The sequence below is a fragment of the Podarcis liolepis genome, assembly GCF_965112155.1.
Source record: "Podarcis liolepis genome assembly, contig: HAP1_SCAFFOLD_36, whole genome shotgun sequence".
Taxonomy (NCBI): Eukaryota; Metazoa; Chordata; class Lepidosauria; order Squamata; family Lacertidae; genus Podarcis; species Podarcis liolepis.
In genome coordinates, this window is record NW_028148820.1 from 1233901 (window position 1) to 1259413 (window position 25513).

At 42.4% G+C, this 25513-nt stretch overlaps 1 protein-coding gene and 1 long non-coding RNA gene across 3 annotated transcripts; both read left to right on the forward strand.

The window, feature by feature from the left end:
• The first annotated feature begins 987 nt into the window (after positions 1-987).
• LOC310699036 (ras-related protein Rap-2a) lies at positions 988-19110 on the forward strand. Of its 2 annotated transcripts, XM_083520638.1 has the most exons (3): positions 1026-1045; positions 1160-1596; positions 14919-19110. In XM_083520638.1, the coding sequence occupies exons 2-3, from the start codon at positions 1283-1285 to the stop codon at positions 15154-15156; spliced, it is 552 nt and encodes a 183-aa protein (XP_083376764.1). In that variant the 5' UTR covers positions 1026-1045; positions 1160-1282; the 3' UTR covers positions 15157-19110. The 2 variants fall into 2 exon arrangements, with proteins under 2 accessions (XP_083376763.1, XP_083376764.1); XM_083520637.1 differs by having other exon boundaries at positions 988-1596.
• A 995-nt stretch (positions 19111-20105) lies between these two features.
• Positions 20106-25095, forward strand: LOC310699039. Its single transcript, XR_014521902.1, has 3 exons — positions 20106-20402; positions 21406-21509; positions 24927-25095. It is a non-coding gene; the product is annotated as an uncharacterized lncRNA (long non-coding RNA).
• The last annotated feature ends 418 nt before the right edge of the window (positions 25096-25513 follow it).

A 25513-nucleotide genomic window follows, 5' to 3' on the forward strand; every position in this document is an offset into this window, starting at 1 on the left:
ATCCCTGTCCAGGTTAAGGGCGCAGCTGAAGGGACAGCTGCTGCCTTCGCTAATTCTGTTTATTTTACCTCACTGCGCTTTATTACAGTGGTGCCTCGCAAGACGAAAATAATCCGTTCTGTGATTCTCTTAGTCTAGCGGTTTTTTCGTCTTGCGAGGCATTCGTCTTGCGGGGCACCACTGTATTCTCCTATCGTGAGCTGCCCTCCTGGAGACCTATGCTAAAATACTTTGGCACAGAATCATCATGTTTGAAGGGACCCACAGGGGTCATCCAGCCTAACCCCGAGAAAGCAGGCGTATGCACGGGGATTGAACCTCGGTGTTACCAGGGCTAACCAACTAAAGTTATAAGGAACTTCGTAAGAAATAAACGAACAAAAAGGCCTCTCTTTTTCGTCGGCGCAGCACATAGGGCTGGGCTTTTGAAAACAGCACCGTTGGGAGGGGTTGAGAGCCCCCGTGAGGGAAAACCCCTCTCCTTCCGCCGGCCGACGAGATCCTGCCAGGCCCAGAGGCCGCCTAAGGGAAAAGTGACCGTTGGGCGGGGGAGGGGAAGGAGCCCGCCCGCCGCCGCCCGCCAGCCACTCAGAGTCCTCTTTCCCACCGCGTCTCCCAGCAGCGACAGAACCCCGGCCGCCGATTGGGCCGCCGCTGCGGCGCGCGCACGACTTTCGGGGGCCGCGCGCTCCGGTTGGTCCGGAGCCACGTGCCCTCCCAAATTCGACGAGGGCAAGGCGGGCCTCCTGTTTCCTAGGCTACAGCGGGAAGGCGAAGAGAGCTGGTCACGTGGGGAGAGGGCGGAGGACGAGGTGGGGAGGGTGTGTGAGAGAGTGTCTGTGTTTCTCCCTGCGTGTGTGTCATTCAACTTCCCCTCAAAGCGGCGATTGGCGGAGACGGGCGGCTGCCGTGCACGTGACGCGGCGCCCCGGCGCTGCCCGGTTGGTGGTTCCCCTGGTTACGAGGAATGAGGGGGCGGGGCGTCCGCCGCGGCTGGCAGCCGACAGCAGCAACGGGAGCGCCGCCGCCGCATTAGCAGCGGCCCGTGAAGGCGGCGGCCGCGGCGACCGGTAGCGCCGCCCAGGGGCAGCTGCGGCTGCGGGAGCGGCCCACCCGCCTCCTCCCTTCGCGCTCCCTCACAGCCATGGCGGCGCCGGAGGTCGCGGCGGCGGTGGCGGCCGCGGGCGGGTGAGTGAGCGCCCGAGGAAGAGGCGGCGGCGGCGGCGGCGTCTGAGGCGGCCGGTGGGCGAGGCGGTTCGGCGGAGCCTGGCCCGGGAAGAGGATGCGCGAGTACAAGGTGGTGGTTCTGGGCTCGGGCGGGGTGGGGAAGTCGGCGCTGACCGTGCAGTTCGTCACCGGCACCTTCATCGAGAAGTACGACCCCACCATCGAGGACTTCTACCGCAAGGAGATCGAGGTGGACGCCTCGCCCTCCGTGCTGGAGATCCTGGACACGGCCGGCACCGAGCAGTTCGCCTCCATGCGGGACCTGTACATCAAGAACGGGCAGGGCTTCATCCTGGTCTACAGCCTCGTCAACCAGCAGAGCTTCCAGGACATCCGCCCCATGCGAGACCAGATCATCCGCGTCAAGAGGTGAGGATGGGGGCGGTGGGGGGGGAGAGACCCCGCCTTGGCTAGGAGAGACCCCTCGCTTCCCCCCCCCCAAAAAAAACCCTCACCCAAATCCCCGTTTTCCTGCCTCCTCTGCGTTTCCCTGTTTCCTCTGCGTTGCTCCCACCTAGTCCTCTTTGCCTGTTGCCCAGCAGTTCTCCTCCTCCTCACTGCTCTGCAGGGAGCTCTCTACCATCCTTGGGGATCCCCTTCCAGGACCGGGGACCCTCATCCAGCACCATTTCCTTCTGCCTTATTCCTCCAGATGGGCCCTTCTGCCCTCGCTTAAGGTGTCAAAACCTACCTGCCCTGGCAGAAAAAAACCCTACCATCCCTCAGACCAATCCCACACATCCTGACTGGTTCAGCTTCACCCCCTCCCTGCCTGCAGGTAGCGCTCTCTAAATACTGCAGGGAGACTTGCCTACCTCTTAACACCCAAACCTGCATCCCCTGCTCAGTATGTCAACCGATTTCCTGCCCTTTGTGTGCTGCCAGAATGTAATTGTATGCCTAGTTAGTATCCTACACTGCATCCTTCCTTGGGAACCTGGTGAGAAATCTTGTCATTCCTGTTCACCCACATTATATATATTCTTTTATCCACATGGCGTCTTACTTCAGATCTATCTGTCCTCTGTGCCCTTGCCTTGCCTATCTTTAATTCTGTTCCCATGCACAGAGCTTTCAGTTCTTCATTCCACCCACTTCTGGAGCTCTGTGTTGCATCTCCCAACAGCCTGCACAACTTCTGCAAGTCCTGACTGCAACATTGGCATATTCACCTCCAGCTTTCTTTATCTAGGCTTTCAGCATTCATAAACCATGCTGGTTACCTTGCATGTTCCTTAATACACCTTCCTCTTTCCTATGTTTTTGTACATGTGTCTACACATCAACTTGAATATAAAGTACACCTCTTATATCCTGTTCTTGTTGCCTAGATTTCTGCTTTATAGAGGCATTCTCTCTGCCTGTATTGTTGCCTATTCACATGTGCATAACAGATGCCCATCCCTCCAACTATACATCAGACAAGTGGTTTGGGATTTCTGACTTTCTACTTCTGAAAGCAACTTAACTCTGCCTAAAAGCACTAAAAATAATTTTACCCATAGTAAACACTATCTTTCCTTGTAATATTGGAGCCAGTGTCCTGATGGGGGTGTTCCATCCGGCTGGATCAAATTGGGGTGTTTCCTTGATTCTCTGGTTGTTAATTTACTTTTTTTTTTGCAAGGTTTAATAAGATGGCATTAGAGAAAAGCTTTACGCTTTGACTCTTCATACTGAAGTCATTCAGGCAAGATCTTTGACATCCTAATCAGCATGAAAAACATATTTCCAGAAGCTGCATCTCTTCAAAAATTCCTGATAATTATTAGTATTAAGGCTGCAGAATTTTTAAATGATAATTGATGTTCCTGTCAGCATCAGCTTATTTCAATGTCCACACGTCTAGATGGATGCCTTAATCTGCTTTAAAATCAGCCCTAAAACGTTAAGTGCTGAAAAGGTTTTGAAGGTCCAACCTTTTGCATTATGATAGAATCTGCTCATGTCTAAATACTGAAAGATTACCCTCTTAAGCCTCTTTGCTGCTATTTCACAGTACTGTACTATGCCCAGTGCGGTTCAAAATGAACAAGAAAGATAACTGTGAAAAAGCAATAAAATACTGCAATAACTTCAAAGTTTGAAACTTGGTAACCAAATGCAAAACATACCTTGGCAGTAAAATAAAAAGGTACAGGCCTTGCAGTTTACCAAAAGCCCAGCCGTTAAAAATGGTGTTGACAAGCTTATGTACCTGGTGGGGGCCTCCTTGGGGAGCAAATTCTGTAGTGCAACTGTAGAGAAGGTCTTGCTTTGGGCATCCTCAATTCTGATTTCACATAGACTTTGAACTCTGGAGAAGAGCAGACAAAATGCCTCTGGGGCAAGAAATAAATGGAATGAAACAGCTTGTCTTGTTCAAGTGAAGAGCGCGCCATACAGTGGGGAGGCGGTGGCACCTGTATTCTCTGCCCCATATAAAGAATTGCATCTGGTTTAAAGGAGCATATTCCCAAACCCTAAGCATGGGGGGTTTTCCTGCCATCCAAGCCTCCTCACAAGAAAGAGTGTTATTTGCCTCATTTGAAAGTGGGCAGGAACAGACAAGTACAGGGGGCTGGGAAACCATGATCCTTTTCCCTAGAAGTTATAGCATTTATTATATTAACAACAGTAGTTTTAGGCACAATATCTAATCTACTTTAACCCATAGCCTTTAAGCATATGATTGTCATGTCCAGCATAATGTCTCCCATAGCAGCTTTAGGATTGGGAGTGCAGGAGAGGAAAACACAGATATCACAGTATAAAATTCCTTCCTAATCTTAACACACCATTATTAAGGCACATCTGTAAGTGTATTTATTTTTACGTAATTGTGGGGTTTTTTTGGTCCCATGACTCTGCTAGTGATGCTATCTCTGGAATTCATTAATCTCTCCCAGGATATGTTGTGGAATCTATTCCTTGAGGGAAATAGAATTTTAAGCAATAGTAGAAAAATCACAATTAACAACTATTATTGAAATTCCATTGGTGGCAGTACCAGTGGACATAGTTTTTTTCAAACCGCCAAACTGTTCCAATCAGAATAGATGGGCTCTCTTAGTTTATTAAGATGCTATTGCATTATGTTGTTAATGTGACCAATTGGTGACATTTTATTAATGACTCTTCTGTCCCCTGTCCCAGATCCAGAAATGCAATATATCTTTCCTTAAAGCTTTGTCTTCAACATTCACTAGTAGAAGACATACAACTGGGTTAGTTGTTGTTGTTTTTCCCATGGTTAGAAACATTTTTAGAGGCCTAGATAAAAGCAATAACAAGTAAGAACAAAGCAGTTCATGGTGGGGAAAAGATAATCCCTCTATTCCTCTGTTGTTAGGGAAGTGTGCAGAGAAATGATGACCAAATACCTACCAATGTAGCCTGTACTTTACCAGGCTGTGCACCATGCAGAACATCTTTTGCCATCTTCTGAACTCACTTCCTGGTTCTGCTGGAATAAGCACCACCACCATTTTCCTGGGCACCAGGATCCACCCCCAACTGTGTGTGGTCTACTAATGAGCCAACCACTTGGGAATTACAGAGCTAATCTGTACCACTGTTCTTACAAATAAATTTAATCATAGGCTTTCTGTATTTACATGTGAGTTACTGATTTTTCTTTGTGTGTTTTCTTCTGTTTTCTACAAAATGCTACTGACCTTGGGATGAGCAGTGGTTTCAGACCAAGGAAGCTTAAGCCATTTATGCTTCTGGTTAAAATGCTATTCTCACCTGCATGTGTGATACCTGGTTCCTTTTCATTCTGTATTTTTGTCCACGTATATCTGATAAATGTTGTAAAGATACATGATCTGTGTTTGACATTTCCACAGTTCCAGTAGAGAACAGAAAGCCATCAATCTGTGGAATTTGTCTGAAATCTTTTGAGGAAATTCTGTGGCTATTTTTTTAACTTAGATTGTATGCTATTTTTAAAATATAAATTAGCATCAAGTCTCAAAACTTGATAGGATCTGTCATCCTCAAAACTAACCAATCATAGTATATGAGGCAGTGTCAAAATCCAGATGACTGATTACTATTGCTGCTCCCATGTACGCTCATATGCCCCATTCCCCAAATAGGGTGGATATTTTCAAGCAATATCAACTTAAGAACTCCAGTGAGACTAGTCAAAGGTTCTTGTTAGTAGAACTGAAAAAGCCCACTGCCTGTGCACCAGGCAAGGCAATTACAAACAGGTTGTGACAGTTTCCAGGTCCTTGGTAAAGTGTATAGAACTTTTTGGGTTGTCTTATTACACTACTTGAAATTTTGAAACACAGGTTGCATCACAACAGAACAACGTGTGTCAATAAAGTGAGCTCTACTAGTTACACAGTGCCTTGTTTGCCACCAACTCTAGCTGCCCTCCATTACTTCCTCACAGATGTCATAACAAGAATAATGGGGTTCCTATCTGGATCTGCCAGTTTGCATGCTTCCTTGGGGGAAGTGTTCCTCCTGCTGGCTTGGAGACTTTCCGTGCAATTTGGCAGATACAGAGATCGTATGTGGAATGTCTTCTGCAGCATCCATGTCAGTCTACACATCTTTTAGCAGTAATCATACTCAAACTACTGTAATAGAATGAACCACAGAATGGACCTTACTGTAAATCTCAGTGCTGATTTCAGGCTAATTCAAGTAATCATTATTCAGTGTTAAGATGTGGATTGAGAAGTGTTCGGGTTTTTTTGTTTCCAGGCATGTTATGAAATGATCATGAGACTATTTTACCATGTGTTTCCACCCAGTGACCATGATCTTAGTGTTTTGGAAACACTACGTAATTTTCACACAGTGAAAAATTACGTAACCGTATATCTAGAGGCGAAAGTTCAAGTTATGTACACTCAGTCCATCTCCTGCAACCTCAAGAGAGTCATAAATGTTGGTTCTTGTGCAACTAAATCTCCAAAACCTTGTGCCTTGTCTTTCACGAAACTTGCAAAAAGATTGTCAGTCTTTGAAATATCACCCTCGATACCAAAAAGCACAACAACAAATTTAGGGCTGAAAATTTAGCCTGGATAGCTCAGATCATAAGAATGCCAAGGTTTCAGGCATTGTTAAGATTGTTTTTGAGCTGACTAGGGATAGCTCAGAGTATGAGACTCTTTATCTCAGGGTTGTGTGTTTGAGCCCCGTGTTGGGCAAAAAGATTCCTATATTGCTTGGAATTTCACTACGTGACCCTTGTGGTCCCTTCCAACTCCACGATTCTATGAATCTATGATATTAGATAAGAATATACATGTGATGTATTTTCATGTTGCAGCATGATCCAGTAAGTGTTTAGGACAGTAATGTACTCCCCTTCTACAGACTGGAGAAAGTGCTGCTAATTGTGATGTTTTGAAGATTTCACTATGCATTTCCCCCCTGCAGCTGGAGACTTGCTGGGGCAAAAGCACCTAAGCTGATTCATTTGTGGTCCTACTGTCATTTCAACATTTTATTTTATTTTTAAGAAAGAGCCCTAGTAGCTTCCAGAATACATTCAATGTTCAGCCTATGCTTGGCCCAGTTATTGTCTGAAACCTCCATCATATCTTTATTTTAAATGCCGAAAGGTTCAGAAGTTAGAGATAATGATATTGGGTTGGGACCAGACGAAGTTGAACTTTGTTCTGATGGGTTTCACTAGGAACACAAGGCTGGATCCAAAGTGCATCCGGGGACTTTTTGAAACTGACTTCTCCTGCACAACAGATCACCCTATTTAGCAGGTTCCCTCATTTTCAGGAGACTATTTTGTAGGGTCAACTGCTGTGGGAAGGAGAGGGACACAGAAAGCAGCTTCTGCCAGTCCTATTGTGCACACTAAAACTTTGATCCCGTCCTAAGTCATTACTAACTTTTCCAATGAAATAGGAAACTTGGTTTAACCAAATTTTGGTTAAAATTTTCCTTGAATTCTTTGCAAAATATTTTCTCATTATGGATAATTTATTCTTCCCCAACAACTACAGATTTTAAAAAGAAACGTACATTCTAAGTACCTGAAAATTCCATTTTTTATATTCAAATCATTTTTCAATGTCTGTCATTACAGAAATAATAATTCTCAGTTTTATCAACATGGATATTGTTGATTCTAACAGGTTCAAGCCATAGAAACGGTCTTGAGAAATAAATGGAACTCATAATGAAAAGGCGAGTCAACAGTTTTTTGCCAGTACAGGTGACTAATTCACCTAAAGAGCAGGTGACTAATTCAACAAAGGCTAAAAAGGATATACCAGTGTAAGCTTTCAAAAGTTAAAAGTAGTTTGCTTACAGAAGCACAGATTAAGAAATGTTTTGTAGGAGAAGGAGCAGATATCATTTATAATTACTAGGTAGAGTTTGACACATCACTTGCATGCTAGAGCAGCGTTTGCAGTGAAACTGGGTTTTAAAATGTTTGCGCAGTTATCAGGATAAGATTTCCCCCCCTTAAGGCTTGCACTTTCCCAGAAAGGATTTTTGTGGTTCGTTGAGAGGTGTTCCGAACACTATATGGCTTTTTGGCACAGCAGATTAAAATCCTCTTTGCAATGAGGTGTTTGGGAAAGATTGCATATTTTTCTAGGGAATAAGGAAATATGTTGTTGTAGCTTCAAAGACGTCATCAGAATTCTCAGGCGCTCTGTAATTCCATTTTATATATGGGGTAGGGTGGGACAAAAGGGACTTCAGTGTAAGTATATGTATTCTGGATCAGACCCAAGACTTAACTAATGCACTCATTTCTCACAAGGATCAGTCAAATGTCACTAGGAAGTCCACAAATATAATATAAGGGCAAGAGGTTGCTCCTGCAGTTGTTCCATGGGCACTGGTGTTTAGAGTCGTGCTGCTTCTGGTCTTGGAGGTAACATATAGCAGTAATAATAATAGTAATAGTACAACAACAACAATAATTTTATTATTTATGTGCTGTCCATTTGTGTTGTCCCAGCCACTCTGGGCTGCTCCCAACAAAATATTTTTTAAAAAATCAACTATTTAAAAAAACTTCCCTGAACAGGGCTGCTTAATTCCGTTTTAGAGATATCTGAGTTGATGGACTCCACCCCATAATTTGGCAATGGATTCTTAAATTTTAATTATGTGTTGTGTGAACTAGCACCTTTTTTGCCTGTCCGGAACTTCCCACCATTTGTCTTCGTTGGAGAGACCAAGGTTCCAGTATTTCTGAGAGGTAGAAAAGCATCTCTCTAAACACTTTCTCCACATCAGGAATAATTTTATATACCTATGCCATATAGATTTGTATAATGCGAAGCAACAAAAATGGTGAACAGTTGGGTGAATAGTAAGAAGTTGCAACTGAATGACAGCTTTCCTTATGCCTGATTTAGTGCTATGTGGGCTGGCACGATCCAAAGTATCTAGATAGAGCCAAGTTTGGGAAGGCTAGCTTATGCATTAGAACAATGGTTCCCAGTTGGTGGTCCATGGACCCCAGGCGGTCCATGGCACCATTCACATAACCAAAACTACCATAGAGATATCTAAATTTTCAAAGATAGAGGGTCCATGGCTTGCCTTTGGAAAAACAGTGCATCCACAGTAGGAACCACTGCATTAGAAGTTTGTAGTGGCATTACTTAATCACATAATATGGTGGTTGTAGAGCAGGCATAGGAAAACTCGACCCTCCAGATGTTTTGGGACTACAACTCCCATCATCCCTAGCTAACAGGACCAGTGGGCAGGGATGATGGGAATTGTAGTCTCAAAACATCTGGAGGACTGAGTTTGCTATGCCTGTTGTAGAGCATCCTAGATTTCCATTGATTCCTACGTGTTGTTTTATCCTTGGAAAAGATTTGTATACCTAGATCAGCCAGCTGACTCTTCTGCTTGTATCTACAGTGGTACCTCGGGTTAAGTACTTAATTCGTTACGGAGGTCCGTTCTTAACCTGAAACTGTTCTTAACCTGAAGCACCACTTTAGCTAATGGGGCCTCCTGCTGCCACCGGAGCACAATTTCTGTTCTCATCCTGAACCAAAGTTCTTAACCCAAGGTACTATTTCTGGGTTAGCGGAGTCTGTAACCTGAAGCGTATGTAATCCAAGGTACCACTGTATTCCCAAGATCACTTTAAAAGTTGCTTGTGCAGAAGTGGCAGCCATGCACCTTGCAAGAGTTAGGGTTGGGAGCATTAACTGATACACATTGTAAATCATTGTAGTTAAAATGTAGATTTTGGTCTGATCTATTCTTCAGTTACGATTATCGCATTTGAAAGGTTGCTTTTTGTATGGCCATAATGTTTTCTTGGAAATGAAATATATGGGGCAACAACTGCCATGTTTTGCTTCTACACACTCTGAAATCTCCATATCTAGACTTTGTACAGGGAGTGAATCAATGGATTTTATTCACAGTCAGAATTAGTACAATAATTTCAAATAGGAACATTTAAAACTGGAATTTTCTTTCTATATTAATGGAACCCAAACACATCTGCACTTCTGGAAAAAATAATTACTGCAGTAGAAATCCAGGCATTGGTTTTAGGGGGAAATAGTTTCAGCAGTAGACTTTGAATTATATCTGAAATATAACTTAGTTCCAGTTCATCCTAATGGAAAGACACTTTCACTCAGCATGCATAGGTGCTATGTGGAAAATGTTCGTTGTACACACAATCAAAATAGTTGGTAGCCTTGAATTTTAGGTACCAAATAACTTGAGTTGGGCAAGTTGCTGAGATCATTCCACTTCTCTGATGTTCTGAGTAATTGCATGGTGAGGGAGGAAGAGGAGACCAGATAATATGGTTCAGATATGAGCTGCCTGATATATGAGAAAATCATGGATTCCTAAATATTGGCTTCTAGGCCCTAGGAATTTGAAATGTTTTCCCAGCAGTGTTATATTTTAAATAAAAGTTCACTCTAGGGCCAATCCCTCCAGGAAGTGATAGTTGAACTCTTAACTAATAAATATCTACAAATTACATGTCTGGTAGCCAAATTTGCTTTGGCAGCCAAGAAGCTCTGCTCCCATTATGTTAAAGCATTGAAATTCTAAAATTCTGCATCCTTATTTAATGGGGATAATATGCCACCAGTTGGTTAAAGTCTGAAAAAGTAATTCACTGTAATACATTTTCCTGACATTAAACCTGTAAAAATGCATGTCATCGTTGGATAACAATATTATCTGTCTATTTCGCTTTTTACTTCTGGCACATACAAAATCTGGGCCTCTTGGCTTCCTTAGGTGAAATAAAATATATGTTTCTTTGGGAAATCTCGGTGTTTGTTTAAAAGTAGACTTCCATGTGCTGATTGTACAGAAGATTCTAGAAACTTTATTATGCCCAAGCAATATTTTCCAGTTGTGGCCTCTCTGTCATTGATGTACCAGAAACTGCTCAGGGAACCAAGGCATATATTGAGAAAGATGTGGGATGTACACTAGAAAAACATTCCTGTTCCATAGCCTAAGATGTGAGCTACATCAGAGAAGGATAAGGAGGATTATGAAAAGGAGTAAATTTTTTGGCTTGATCAAAGGTGGGGAAATGGTTTGTTGTATGAATGGGTGGGTGGGTGTGCAGGAGGGGGTAAATTTAAACCACATTTCCAATTTGTAAAGGATATTTTGTAAACAAAAGTGCACACTAATTGGCATCATCACAGCAAGCTGACCTACAAATGAGCAGAGCTTTTATGCCGCCTAGGAGGGTGATCCAGAGTTTCTGTTCATGAAGCCCATGTATCTTGTGGGCTATGGTATTCCGTGGATGGAATCCAAAGGATTTCCTTCCCCTTGATGCTGTTTTTCCAAGAAATATTTAAGACAGCAGCAGTGGTGTTTTTACTGAGGTCCTGCTATCATAGAAATTTAAAAATAAAAAATGAACTTGCATCAATTCAGAATTGTTTTTTTCTCCTTCAGCCATTTGATTTTTATCGAATGAACCCTCTGCCTGTCTTCTGCAAGAGACATTTTCGGAGACGGATGTTAGTGCAGTGTGCTGGATTTTGAGCCGCTGTTCAGTTGATTTGTGATAGTTTGCTGGTGTTTTGTATGGGGGGGGGGCGGTCCAGAGGACGATGTAATTATTTTGGGGGGAAATGTCTTTTCTAGAAAGAACCATTGCTCTGGATATTTAGGTTCTAGCTCCGTGCTTCTCACACTTCTTGAGTTGGAGTGCCGGAGGGTTGCCCATCTAGATAAACTCTTTATTGAGTCCCCACTATAGGGTGGAATCCAGAGTGCTGCATGTGAAATCCTGCACATGGTCTATGATTGCTGAGGACCTCCATTCCTTCTCCAGGCCTTCAACCCCCTCCCAAAACGTCTTGGGAAATGTGCTTCTTCTTCTTGGTACCTGTGCAGTCAAACACATGGGTCATGTACATGCACAGAGCCTCATTCAGGAACATTCTCAGGCTGTCTTAAGAGTTCTGGCAGGTGTCCCACTCCAGAACTTCAAAGATGATTTAAGATCAGATATTCAAGAGGGAAGTTGAATATCCAGTAGTCCCACCCTCCATGTGCACACATCAAGAGATTTTATAGTGGATTATTGAAGCTCAGATATTCATGGGAAATTCAAGGTTTAAAGGAAATGCTATGTCTCTCTATCCCTGAGATTTTGACATAAGACTTAACAGCAAATCATTCTTCAATGAAATGTGTTGTTTTTAAAGGAAAGTCTTATCAATCAACATCTGTGCTGTTGTCAGAATTTTACGTTTAGTAATTCTCTTAGAGTACATAGCTGATTGGCAGTCTTCAAATGTTGTAATTGTCATTACTAAGTTGGGTTTGCATGCATAGGCAGCAGATATTGTGGTTTAAACATGCTCTGCTCAGTCCTCATGCTACAGCACAATATTTAAATATTGGGGCGAGGGATGGCGATCATAATACCCTGCTTTTCACTGAAGATGAGAGATTGCGTTAGAATCGGTAGACTTTAATTCAGTATCTGTTAGTTCTCCTCTCTGGTGAAAGCTTCTGTGCATAAAAGGGTTAGAACATTCTTTACTATTTGTAACTATCCAATGTAACGTAGAGATTCAAAGAAAGCTGGTGATCCTAAAGAAATGCTTCGTATTTGGGGGATGTTCTAAATAGAGTTGTGTAGTGTACAGTCAAGCATATTTTATCTTACCATCCAGAGTGGCATCGGCTTGGTTCACACAGTGCTAAACCAGATTTAGTAGCAAATCATGGTTAACACTGAGGTGTCTGGCAAGTTATCACTTAAACCTTTGTTTATTGCATTACAGAATTGTTAAAAGCACTAGTGGGAGCAGCCAAGCTTTGCGAGCTGTTTGACATTTTTGATACTCTTCACTTGTGGCTCTGTTGCTTTTGGGCAGTGACTGCTCTTTAACCATAGTTAAGAAGGCGGCCCAGATGCACACATAATTCTTAAGCTATGGTTAATGTTAACTAAGGTATATACCAACTATAAACCTTGATGAATGAGCAACCTTTAACCATAGGTAAATTATCATTAAACTGCTGTGCTGGGTTCACACATAACACTAAACTGTAGTTTAATAAGCCATAGTTTAACACATCATGGTTTAGTGTTGTGTGCAGACCAAGCCATTGTGGTTAATGTTAATTATGAATAGTTTCAAACAAGCCAACTTTTAAACCATGGCTACTGAAACTGGCTTATTTAAAGTAACCATTGTCAATGTGAATTGCATTTCTGAGTCTAGATGACACAGCAAGTTGTGATAAGTGGAAGCTTCTGAATTTGACTGCATGGGAAGCACTCAAGCTCAAGGTTCACGGCAGCTTGTTCCTCCTTATGCACATTGCAGTACAGGGTGGTTTTTAGGGGGTGTTACAAACCAGTGTTCAAAATTTGCCATTTTGCACCTGGATATTGGCCACTTGCAACCAAGTGAAGATTGCCAGGTGTCAGGATGGCGCCTGATGTCTCCACCATCTGGAGGTGCATGCCTGCGAATCCTTGGATTTTGCCTGTTTTCACGCACTAACAACACTTCCTTTAGAATGCTATCTGTGATATTTTAACTGCACAAAAGGGACCCTAGTCCAACTGCCTACAATGCAAGAATCCCACCCGCGGCTGTCCCTGGGTGGGCATTAACCACCAACCTTCTGGTTAACAGCAAAGCACACTGACCCATTGTTCCACTTAAGTGGTTGTACTTCAGGGTTAACCGGCCTTTCTTTAAAATACAGCACAACCTCTCCCCTCCATGAGCAACTCACTTGCCACTACATGTTGAACATCTGCAAATCCCAAACAAGTGTGAGCACGCAAGGCTTAGGCGCCCATAAAAAAGTCTGGTTTTATTATTTCCCCAAATTGCATGTGTTTTGTGTGCATTAAGAAAAAAATGCCAACATTTGTGGTGGAAACATGTAACCTTTGTATACAACTGTGTTGCTAGAAGGAAGTTCGTGTTACAGCTTCTTTTGCCATGGCTCTATTGATTTCTGCATTGCAGCATTACTTTAAAATAAGGATATTTGGTGAAGCATGAATCATAGATGACTACAGATGTAAAATGTCTCCCAACACTTCTGCTTTCTGAAATGCTGCAAGAACACCATGCACTTTGGTACATTTCAGCACACTGTATCTTTATTCTGGAAGACACATGAATGGCCTCTTTTCTCTACCCACTTCAAAGATTTCCAGTTTAAAATAATATGTGCACATATTGGGGGTGGGAACCAGCCCTGGATCTTGCTGGTTTCTGACAGGTGATTTGTTGGTGCAGTGACAACATTACATAAGCTAGGCGCCAAATGGCTCCTTAAACCATGGAATGCCTAGTTGCCATTTGGAGGCCAGACGGCTTGAAAGTCATATTTTTTTCAATACAACTTTGGGGTTCGTGAAATTCATTCTGATTGGGCAGCTAAAATATAACAGATAGAATTCGACAGGATGTGTTGCTAGTGTGTGAAAACAGACAAGAGAGTGGGTGCAAGGAGGAATAGAGAAAAGTGGGGGCATAAATGGCCAAACCACTTGGCTCATGTGAACCAAGCTATCCTCTCTCTCTCTCTCTCTCTCTCCCTCCCCCCCCCGCCTTATTGAAGCTTTTTAGAGACAAACATGTTGTGGGAAAGTACTAACATTTCAGTAGATGGTTATATACTGATGAACATTCTGTTCTTCATTTTGAAACATCATGTGAAGCAACACTGAAAGTAGCTAGAAAACTGGGCTAAAGATTCCCAGAATGAGCCACATTGCCAAATCTTCATTGTAAAGGTAAAGGTACCCCTGCCCGTAAGGGCCAGTCTTGACAGACTTTAGGGTTGTGCGCTCATCTCACTCTAGAGGCCGGGAGCCAGCGCTGTCCGCAGACACTTCCGGGTCACGTGGCCTGACGACGCTGCTCCGGCGAACCGGCACCAGAGCAGCACACGGAAACGCCGTTTACCTTCCCGCTGTACCTATTTATCTACTTGCACTTAAGGGTGCTTTTGAACTGCTAGGTGGGCAGGAGCAGGGACCGAACGACGGGAGCTCACCCTGCCGCGGGGATTCGAACCGCCGACCATGCGATCGGCAAGTCCTGGGCACTGAGGTTTTACCCACAGCGCCAGCCACGTCCCTAAAAATCTTCATTGTACCGTTTTACAAATCCAAGATTCTGCATCCGTATATTAGGCATCATTGTTTTCCTTAAGATTGCAAAGGGCTTCAACCTTGTTTTTGTATCCAATTGCAGGTATGAGAAGGTGCCTGTAATCCTGGTTGGAAATAAAGTGGACCTGGAGAGTGAGAGGGAAGTTTCGTCAAATGAAGGCAGAGCCCTGGCTGAAGAATGGGGCTGTCCTTTTATGGAGACTTCTGCCAAAAGTAAAACAATGGTGGATGAACTCTTTGCAGAGATTGTCAGACAGATGAACTATGCCTCTCAGCCAGATAAAGATGATCCATGCTGTTCTGCATGTAATATACAATAGCATTCCAAATGATGGAATTGGACCTGATTTGCTGTATTTTTGGTAAGATGATACAACTGACTACTTCGCTTCGTGGTTTAAAATTGGGTCTCGGGGGATAAATCCAAAGTGGAGTGGCAGCATTAACTGCAAGCGGAACATTGAAGTTGATCAGTTTAGTGAAAGAATTTGGGATAAGCTTCTACAGTTCAATTGCCTGCAGCACACCACTTGCACCTGCAGATCTGTGACACAGCCAACAGATTTACAGGGTGAGCACAAACAGTGTATGTTGGCTTTGTCAGACAACAGCTGCTGCTTTAAGTTGTTGTTGATGGTGAATGGGAGAGCACCAGCAAAGACACTTTGCACTCTACATATTCTCCACTGATAAATACAGGTTAACAAAGTGTATGTGTCTGCATATTGAATTTCAGGACTTGTCACTTGTGGCCAAGTTTACTCAGTCAAATATGCTAATTCCATCTTTGACACAAGCGTTAGTAGGATTATTGGCAAGTTGATGTAGTTGGTCCCCCCACCCCCTTTAAATTTGGTTCTTTTCTATTATCCCATCATGCGAAAAGGAAAATATTCCACCTGTACTTGAGAGTAAAGAGAGGAGCTCTGAAAAATCAACGGCTTGTGAAGAGAATAGTGGGACACTGGAATGTGTTAAATATTCTGCATTGGTATTCAGAAATGGTGGATTGCTTTGGATGCTGTTCATTCAAGAAACCAAACAACCCTCTGTTTACAAAGTGGGAAATGTCTTCATCTCTTTACTGAAACAGGAAGAAGCAACTGTGATGGGGGTAAAAATTTGCTTAGCCTTACTAACAAGGAAATTTTAGCACATTAACAAGTACCACCTTGTAAGGAAAATGAAGCCATGTTGTATCCAGATGTTCCTTTTGCAGAAACCTCATGGGGACTGTCTGAGCATCCTGCATTTTTAAGTTTAAGGATACCAGTTTATTTCTTGCCTTTAAGGGCTACGTCTTTGATGTGATACCTATGGAATTCAAATTTGCTATTTTATAGCTTTACTATTGGCAACTGGTTGATTGAATTAACTGTGCAAGTTACTTAGACTCAGAAGTTGAATACACAGTGTTGTAATTCCATAGATGAGCAAGGAGAAGGTTCTTGTCTTCAGTTGCCTAACATGCTAAGTCAGGTGCTGCCATACAGTGATCCTGTTGCCCTGGTTATTGCCGTGACAAATAGTGAGTGAAACATTGTTTTGAAATGGTGCTCAGCCTCTGGTCTTAATTTTCATAGCAGTGGAATACTTATAATTTGCATGACTTAACAGCACCAGTTATATCTATTCTGATGTTTTACAATCAAGGAAGTTTCCAATCAGAATGTCTAAGTTTGAAATGCTGGAGTGATCATATTGAGCTGGACCTTTATGGATGATTTTGGCCTTTAAAATGCAATATCACTGAGCCTGTGGTCCAAATACCACCCCACAGTTTGGTTTTGCAGTCTTGTGGAGTAGCTGTGTAGTTTCTTGTGTAGACGAGTGGAGAGGCCCGTATGTGTCTTGCGTGCGTGTCGGTGGGTGAGTGTGTGACTTTTTACAAATGCTGTAATGAACTTGAGTTCTGAGATGTTTGCCTCCATCAGCAGAAAAACAACCTGCAATCTAAAGTGTGTCTAAAGAAACTGAATTCAGAAGCATTCTTTAAAAAGAAATATTGGCAACACTGGGCCACTTTATTTCTGACACTGCGGAACACGTTTAGTTTAGTTCACTTTCTAACAGTTTAAGAAAAATGATGGATGATTATAGGCCACTATTGCCTTAGTCCTTGCATGGTTTTTTCTTTAAATCAAAAACGCAAAGAGTGTAATGCTAAACATGAGGTCCCACTCGAAAAATGTAGCTCCTTCCCAAGCAGCTTGCACAGCCTACGGGGTTGTGGCACTTAATGCATAAGCGCATTGATAGCTTGCATGCGGAGAGGGGAACTGTCATGAGTTCATGGTCCCTAAAAGGTTTCAGAAGGAATTGCTTTGTCTCTTAGGAAAATAACCAGCTTTACCATTGAAATAAATGAGATGGACAGATATAACCTAAACATTGATTACATTTTTTGCTTATTCCAAACATGGTTCCTGTCTTGCATGCCAAGTAGTTTATGCAGTCATAACAGTGACACAGGTAAGGTGACTGAAAGACATAAATAGCATTTTTGGTAAAAAAATAATAATGGGCATGCTTTTAATGTGGAAGTCATTGCATAATGTGGTGGATTTGAACAGAAAAGTACTTCCTTGATAATGCTTATTGCTGTATTTTAGAGACAAAGCATTGTGTATTCCCACAAATTGTAACAGTTTTATGTGATGTGTAATTCTAAAGAGGCATACTGTGTGCTGCTTGGGTTCTGCTTACATGGTTATAGTGCCCAACCCTGATGCCCGCCAGATGTTTTGGACTACAAAGCCCAGGATTCCCAGCCAATATGGCCAGCGGTAAGAGAAAATGGGAGTTGTTGTTCAGAACTTCTGGAGGACACCATGCTGGGGAAATCTACTATAGTGGGACATTAAAGGATGGACTTGGCTAAAATATTTTAAATTGGCAGGAGAGCTGCAGTTACTTACATTGACATGGGGTTTCGCCCCCATGTCATGTGTTTAGGCCAGCAGAGTGAGTCACAGGTCAAATGGGTGTCTTGTGTCACCAGTTATCTAGTGCCAATTCAAGAGGTGCCATTGCTCCTGCGTTGATTTCTCCCTCCCCTCTTTCTAGCCTATTCCAGTGAGGGGCTTCTCCTGGACATGTCTCCGTTGCATCAAGATTTTATCCCTGCCCCACCGCTGGCTGACACTGAAGTTGTGCTTAGAATTAAGTCAGGTGATTGCCACCCCCCTCTGACCCAGACCACTTGGCATTCCTAGACCCATCCCACTGGGTTAGTCACACTCGTCAAGTATAGACCCTGTAACTTCCTGAAACATATCGCAGTGGTGGCACTCCCTCATGTATAAATGCGCACTAGGGGCACACTGGCATGCGTCAGTGCCATTATACTTATTGGGAGTAGCTCGTTAAGGATGACTGCTTATTTTTGTATCCCGATCAGATTCCAATGGTAGTAATTGGGGGGGGGGGGTATAACATGCCTTAAAATATTATAATTTAATCCAAAGACCTACTATTCTTTAGCTTTTCTTATAGAGCTTTGTATTTTTCTGCAGCTGGCATTTTTAAGTTTATATTGTCATATAAATGGTTGTAACTTCTTTTGAAAATAGAAGGGGAAAATAATTCCTCCTTTGCCCTCTGCAAACGTTAATCAAACCAGCATAAGTTCTAAAGGTTTTGTGGTTTGTTTCTTTCTTTAGGTAAGGTACCCCCCCCCCCCCGCCCACCACCCCCAGCAAATATTCATAGCAGCTTTTCAGGACTTTTTCTTCTGATAGGACCAACAATGGAACAGTCCTTTTACCTACACTCCTAATTCTAAAATTGCCATTAATGTCTGTGGGAAAATGTACTGGTATTTACTTTTCTATGTAACACATGCTGCCTACTGTCATCTTAGGGTGGAGGGATGCATGAGTTTTCACCAGTGTGCAGTTGAAGCACCACTTGGACTGTAATTACAAAACTCCATGACAAAGCAAATTTGGCAGCTGCAGGAATTCTAATGTGCATTATTCCTCTGTCAGTTCTTGATCGAGGTTTCCAGAAATGATTGCAGTGTGTTTTTGAAAACTAGGCTTAACCATTGACAATTTGGGATTTCCTAGAGTTGAATAAAGATATTTAACAGTTGATTGTTGAGCTCTGTTACAACTGATAACTGAAAAAAAAAATGCAGCAAGTTTTATAAGGTGTCAGTTGTTTAAATCATGATGTTTCAAAATAAATCAAATTGTACATAGAACTCAATGCAAACTCAGCAGTTGTATTTGGAGTTAAATTATTTTAACAAATAAATTTATTTAATGAAACGTCTGTTGGGGTTCTTTGCACCATTCACTTCCTTCTTTTCTAGCGGAAATAAAAAAATGCAAATCAAAGAGTGACATTCTTTACTATACTCGGCTTGTTCAGAATGCAGCTAGCTCTCGTCTGTCCTAGAAAGGAGCACATTTGCCCTATATTTTTGGTGAGCGGAATTCAAAGTAGATCATTTTGGTAATGCTTTTGTAAGGCATCGTATTTCCAAGCACAAAAGGTTGAACTAAAATATCAGCAGTGCACAAAGGGTAATAAAACAGTCCACATACTGATATCAGCCAAGCCTTGATTTGAAAAGAAATGATGCACATCAAATCCACTATTTCTAGATGGTTACCTTTTGGGGAGCTTCTGTTGCAGTGCGCAATGGTACAGTTAGCTTGGACCTGACAGTAGAGTTTCAACAGTGGTAGTGCTAATGTTAACACGATTGTTCCAGCCAACTGACATTGATTAGCAGTTGCATTGTAGTCATGCCAGTATGGATGAAATACCTCATTGTGTAAGATAGCAATGAGTATTGGGTGGTTTTTGTTTCGAAGCCATGCGGGCACTCAGGTGCCAAACACCAGAGGCTGGCACACATTGTGAGAACGATGTATTCCATGGCTAGGGCTGTGGAGATTGACAAATGCTGCTAATTGTACACAGCCGTCAGCTGGTCTTGCTACTGATAACTGGCCCATTCATTCTACAGTATAGGCCCATTTCCACTGCAGTTTTGGCCCAAGTCCTTTCGGAGGCCTCTGGTAGCATTCCACCCATTTAGCAATATATGTGTGTGTTTTGCAAATGAGAGTCACTATATAGGGTCCTGCAGACTACGAGTTCTTGTCTCCTCTCATCCTCCCCCTGCCCACGAGGTTTAACATTTTTATAAAGTCTCCAAAAATGCTTTTTCAACAAAAAAAATTAAATGGTACACGTTAGTTTACAGCAATTAAAAAAAATGCATAATGAAACCGCATATTACTGTTAAAGTGTTTTCTTCAAGGAAAAATGTCAAAATAAAATCTCTATAGCTGTTTGATCTTCTACTGATTTGTAAATCAAGGGATTATTGACATTTGATTTTAATATTTTCCCATGTATTCCAGAAAATAAAATTTTAAACCCCCCTTTCAAGCTTCATAGTGCATCAACCAATCCAGCGAATGACCTATTTGTTGCCTTCTAATTGATGCACCTGTAAATATTGCACAGGCATCTACAGAGAACTCAATGGATTGCTTGCTTATAGGACTTCCTTTCTGATCTGATAGAGTTGTGCCAATCACAATCAGTAAGTTGCAATGTGTTAAGCTGAATTACTGGTTTGGTATTTTACATCATTGTACTCACATGGTGATTGCTGCATTGGGGCATCACAATGGTCCTATTCAAATAATTATGTTGCATTCTCCACTGAGCAGGGAATTGGCTGGATCACTTCTAAGGTCCCTTATAACTCCATGATTTTAAGATTCCTTAGTGATCATTGTTACTGAAAACCCATTTCTCTTGTCAGGACTGAATTTTGATCTGTTTTCTAATTATTTTGTATCTGTTTTTATAGTGTTGCAAACTTTACAGTTATAAAAATTAAACAATGGTTTATGCATTTAGTTGGCTGGGGTGTGTTTACAGATACCCCTAAATTTATATTCTGCTATTTATCAAAATTTCTAAACGCTTATGAAACCGAAGGCTGGGTTGAAATCTCCCCTTCCCAGGTGTTGAATATATTCTTATGAAAGCAGCCAAGTTTCTGCTGTTTGGGGAACAGGATAAATTTCTGTATTTTTTAGGGTGTTGCCACTGATCTTACTGGTTGTCACCGTGAAGTGTGGGTAACAGGAAGCTATAGAGAAAGTCGCGTGCCACTTCCTACTGCCAAACGTGGAATGGATTGAGAGCGGCATTCTGCAATGTGGCATGGTGACCCTGTGAAAAAAGCAATGAGCCAGGAATGCCAAAACCCCTCCTGAAAAAGTTTAAGACATTTATTTCCCTCCCCTCATGATTTTGCAGGGGGAGTTCATCCACCCACCTTAACAAATAGTGAAAAAAGAAATTTTGGGGACAGTTCTAATAAAAACCTCAAATGTCAGGCACAGTCGTCACTGCTTCTACCTTCTTGCACTCAGGAGTGGATACTTCTTCTAAGCCTGCTGCCAAATGTGTGTTATCTAAAATATGCTTTCTTCAATTCAAGGTCTTGTTTTATTCATATGCAAATGTGTTCACATTTAATTCGATTAAAAGTCACAACCAGCTAATTCATTATCTCTTTAGTTGGGTGACAGCCTCACTCTGAAGGTAAATTACCATTGAGACTGTCAGAGAAGGACTTTATCTTGGAGATGGAAATGCAAAACCCTGGATGGCGACTGTTTCCAGTTAGGAGAAGGTAAACTAAAACAAGATGTGACAGTTCTGTTTTAGGGAGGATGTGTCTTGGAAGGGCTGGTGGTTGGTTTGGTTTTTTTGCATTGATGCTTTCACAACAATAACATCTTTAACATTTAGTTTGTTTATTCAGTATGGCGTTTCATCCCTATCTTGGTTCTGAACAGATCCCTTGAATACTGTGCTTGCTAGCCTACATCATCTGCCTTGTGGAGGTCACCCAGTAATAATGTGTTGATTTGGATCCAAACAATTGTGTGCAGGATTCTGCTTCTATGCTAGCATTTTTATTAGATTTTCCATTCCTTTAAGCCATCTACCTAAGTAGTCCTAAAACAAAAGTAAATAATTAGATTGCAAGTAAAAAGAAAATATTGGACCCAAGTACCCAAAGAAGCTCAAGTTATTTCGTCACCTGGGCCAGAAAATCCCCTCAAGCACTCCTCCCCTCTGGAAATAAGAATAATAATTAATTGAACGATTTTGCTGCTCTTTCATGATGACCAAAATCAGCTGCCTGAACCCATTGCCTAATGGTAGGGCTGACCTTGCTAAGGTTATCCCTTGACATTATGCATTTTGATGACTGAGGCTGCAGGGAGAGGGTGAGGGCTTAGTTGACATGTCACAACCTTGTGGATCACAGTACTCATTATCCTGTCCCCGAAATGTCCATTGGGCGAGTGGGAGAGTTGGCCCCTTATCCCCCACCATTTTGTAAGACTTCTGCCTGTTGGCGGTTGAACTTCTGCAGCACGAAGCCTTTTCTCTTGCATACGTTTTCCATGCATGATCTACAACTCTGGAAAATCGGGCTTCTAAATGGTGCAGACTGTCTACTGGAATCCAGCAGGTTCCCTGCTGTAGGCATTCAGCACCCAACACATGGGTGGGTGCAGAAGCAACAGTAACAGGGATGTGCAGGCAGATTCATCCCCACTCTTTCCCCTTGCCCAATAATAATCGGATGGGGGAGAGTGGAAGGTGGAGAAGAATAAACAAGGCTCCTGGAAATGTAATTGAGATGCATTGGGTTGGGCTCTGCTTTGATTTTCACGCTTTGGGTTATTGAGGTCAACCGTAGAAGCTACCAGCAGCCACAAGTCTAGATTTGTTCGTGGAAGCTTTAACATATGCGTCCTCAAAAGTAATATTTAATGTTATTTTACAGGCACACGGGACTATGCCAGTGCTGTTTAGCCAGTTACACAAGTAGAAAGACATTGTGTAGCAATGATGCCCCTGAAACCTGTTTTGTCAAGGTGGAGCACTTGTAAGGTGTCAGCTGAGAAATCAAAGTCTTAACTTGCAAACTCTGTTCCAAAGCCAAAACACAGTCCGTTTCTAGCATGTCTCTTTACATGGAAAGGATATCTGTGCTTAAATTAGTTTGGTAAAACTGAAATTGTGACCCCAAATAATCAGGCAACATGATTTAGAAGAGTACCCTCCGTTCTCTCACACAGGAAAGATGCTTCTTTTAAGACAGGATCTGGGAAACAAATATTTAATGTTTTTAAAGACATTTTTAAAAATTATAATATGCCTTTTAATTTTATGCAAATTTATCCACTGATTAATTCCAATTCATGTGATTAAGATTTCTTAAATACAGTATCTGATACCATGGCGGCATGTAACCTGGATCAAAGAAACTCGTTCTCTGTTCAGATTGACCATAACAAATCATACACAAATCATGAAGAGGCAAAGAAAACTGTTTGACAACCCAGTCCTATTGCTTGATGAGTTTTTAACCGCTGCACCCAAAACAGGGTGAGTTGTAACAATAAAAGCTTCATTTTAACCCAGGCAAATTAGCCAGACATTCTTCTTTCAACTCACCTTAAAGAGCCTTACAACAACACTGATTAACTGAGGTCCTCTGGTTCATTTATCAGCTACTCTCAGTTCTTGGTCTGATTAATGATTGGGGAACATGTCGTACCTTAGATGCTGTTGAACCCCAGTTCCCATCAGTTCCAGCTCACATGGTCAGAGATGGTAGGAGGCTCCAGCAAGAGCTAGAGAGCCCAGGTTTCTCATCCACTTCTTAGTATCTCCTTTAAGAGAGTGGTCCATCCAACAGCAGGTGACGTGGTGGGGTTCAACCACTCACCCATCTTCCCACCAGCTAAGCCCCTAATGAATACTGGGACAGAGGAAGAAGGACAAAGAGGCCACAAGGTTGGTGCACCGCAAACATGCCAGCAGGATTGGTGGAGCCAGATTGGCTCCACCAGCACATTTGCACTGTGCTGACCTCATGGCCCCTCATCCTCCCCTTCCTCTCTGTCCTTTTATGAAGCTGTGACTCAGCTGGCAGGAGATCGTTTTGGATCCTGCGCTTAGTAGCTTCTGCAGAAAAACACAGGCAGTGTTGATGAGGCTACCCAAGGGAATTATTTTTAAAAATATTTTAGGACCTTGCAAACAGAGGGCAATTAGTATGTTGTCAACAATGTTGAACTTGTATGACAAGTCCTTTGAATGAGAGTACTTCTGTAAAAACCTAACTCTTAAAGCTACTAAAAGACAAATTGTTTTCCTTGAAGAAGTAATATTTGATACATCTTTTTGAGTGTCATCTTGTTTTGTCTTGTATTATCTAGTTGCAATAATGTTTTCAGATGGATTAATTAATTACATGGCACTGTACCCCTTGACCTCTTGTAAAAATGTCCCAAACTTCCTTTTTTGTTTCTTCAGCTTTGCCTAAATTCTGATAATTAAGAATAATTAGCAATCTGTCTTTTTTGCTAACTACTAGGATCCTGGATGTTCTGAGCATGTTCGCTAACAATTAATTAAGTACAGTGGTACCTCGGGTTAAGAACCTAATTCATTTTGGAGGTCTGTTCTTAACCTGAAACTGTTCTTAACCTGAAGCACAACTTTAGCTAATGGGGCCTCCTGCTGCCGACACACGATTTCTGTTCTCATCCTGAAGCAAAGTTCTTAACCCGAGGTACTATTTCTGGGTTAGCGGAGTCTGTAACCTAAAGCATCTGTAAGCTGAAGTGTCTGTAGCCCAAGGTACCACTGTAATGGCTAATTTTTACCAATATTTAATAGTTCTCATTAATTATCAGTTAATGAATAATTCAGTTAACCACTCTTCTCCTGAATGCCACCCCCCAAAAAAACTTCACAGTGTGTAATTGGAACAAACTATACAACCTTGGAAGGATGCTTGTGGATTTCGGATGGTCCAAATTTTTTTATTGAAATGAACCTGATTTGCAATTCCTGGGTTGGAACAGAGTTTTCATTTGTCTTCCACACTTGTTCAAATTTTGCAACACAGTTTCCAACTCAGAAAGCATACCAAAATGAAGGAAAACGAATTCATCTATTTGGTTCTGAAGACTGGGGAAATATTGCAGAAAACCGGAGGTCCTTTTTCTCTGCATGACAGGCTCCAGCAGATTGAGCGGCTAAGACCAACAGTTGTTCCCGTGTTCAAGAAGGCAATTTCCCACACATGTAGCAGGAAGTGAAAGGCAGAAGGGGCTCATCAACCTTGGGAAGGTAGCCCACCTAGGAGAAGGAAAACTGATCCTAAACCTTGCAGGATATTTTTGGGAGGCAAAAAGGCTAAGGCATAGACCCTACACAAATCCATAGTGGAGTCCCTAAGATGGTTGGATGGCATGTTGTATGCCTCCTTCCAGCAACTCCTGTAGCCATGGTGGTACCCAACTTATTGCTCTGTTTTCCTTTGGACCACATCAGTGAGGCCGAGAGGGGAGGGGTCTTCTCATCAGGGAGGCCCAGGACCTCAATACACACTTCCCAGGCTTGCATCCTAGGGCATCCAGCAGTTTGACATCACCTCTGGAGGCGCACTCCAATGTCCCTTGAAACAGACAGACGCCAACAAAATTGGAAAGGGCCAGTGACAGGAGGAGATACCGTACCAGCTGATACTCCCTTGTTCCTGCCTTGAGTGGTTTTGCCTGGCTGGACTGTGCCCTTGAACTACAGTGGTGCCTCGCAAGACGA

What these genes read in the sequence shown, in the direction of transcription:
- LOC310699036 (XM_083520637.1), top strand. Translation starts at nt 1,283, where the DNA reads ATGCGCGAGTACAAGGTGGTGGTTCTGGGCTCGGGCGGGGTGGGGAAG. An exon ending in CAGATCATCCGCGTCAAGAG is followed by an intron (nt 1,597 to 14,918) that starts GTGAGGATGGGG and finishes ATCCAATTGCAG; the next exon opens with GTATGAGAAGGTGCCTGTAA.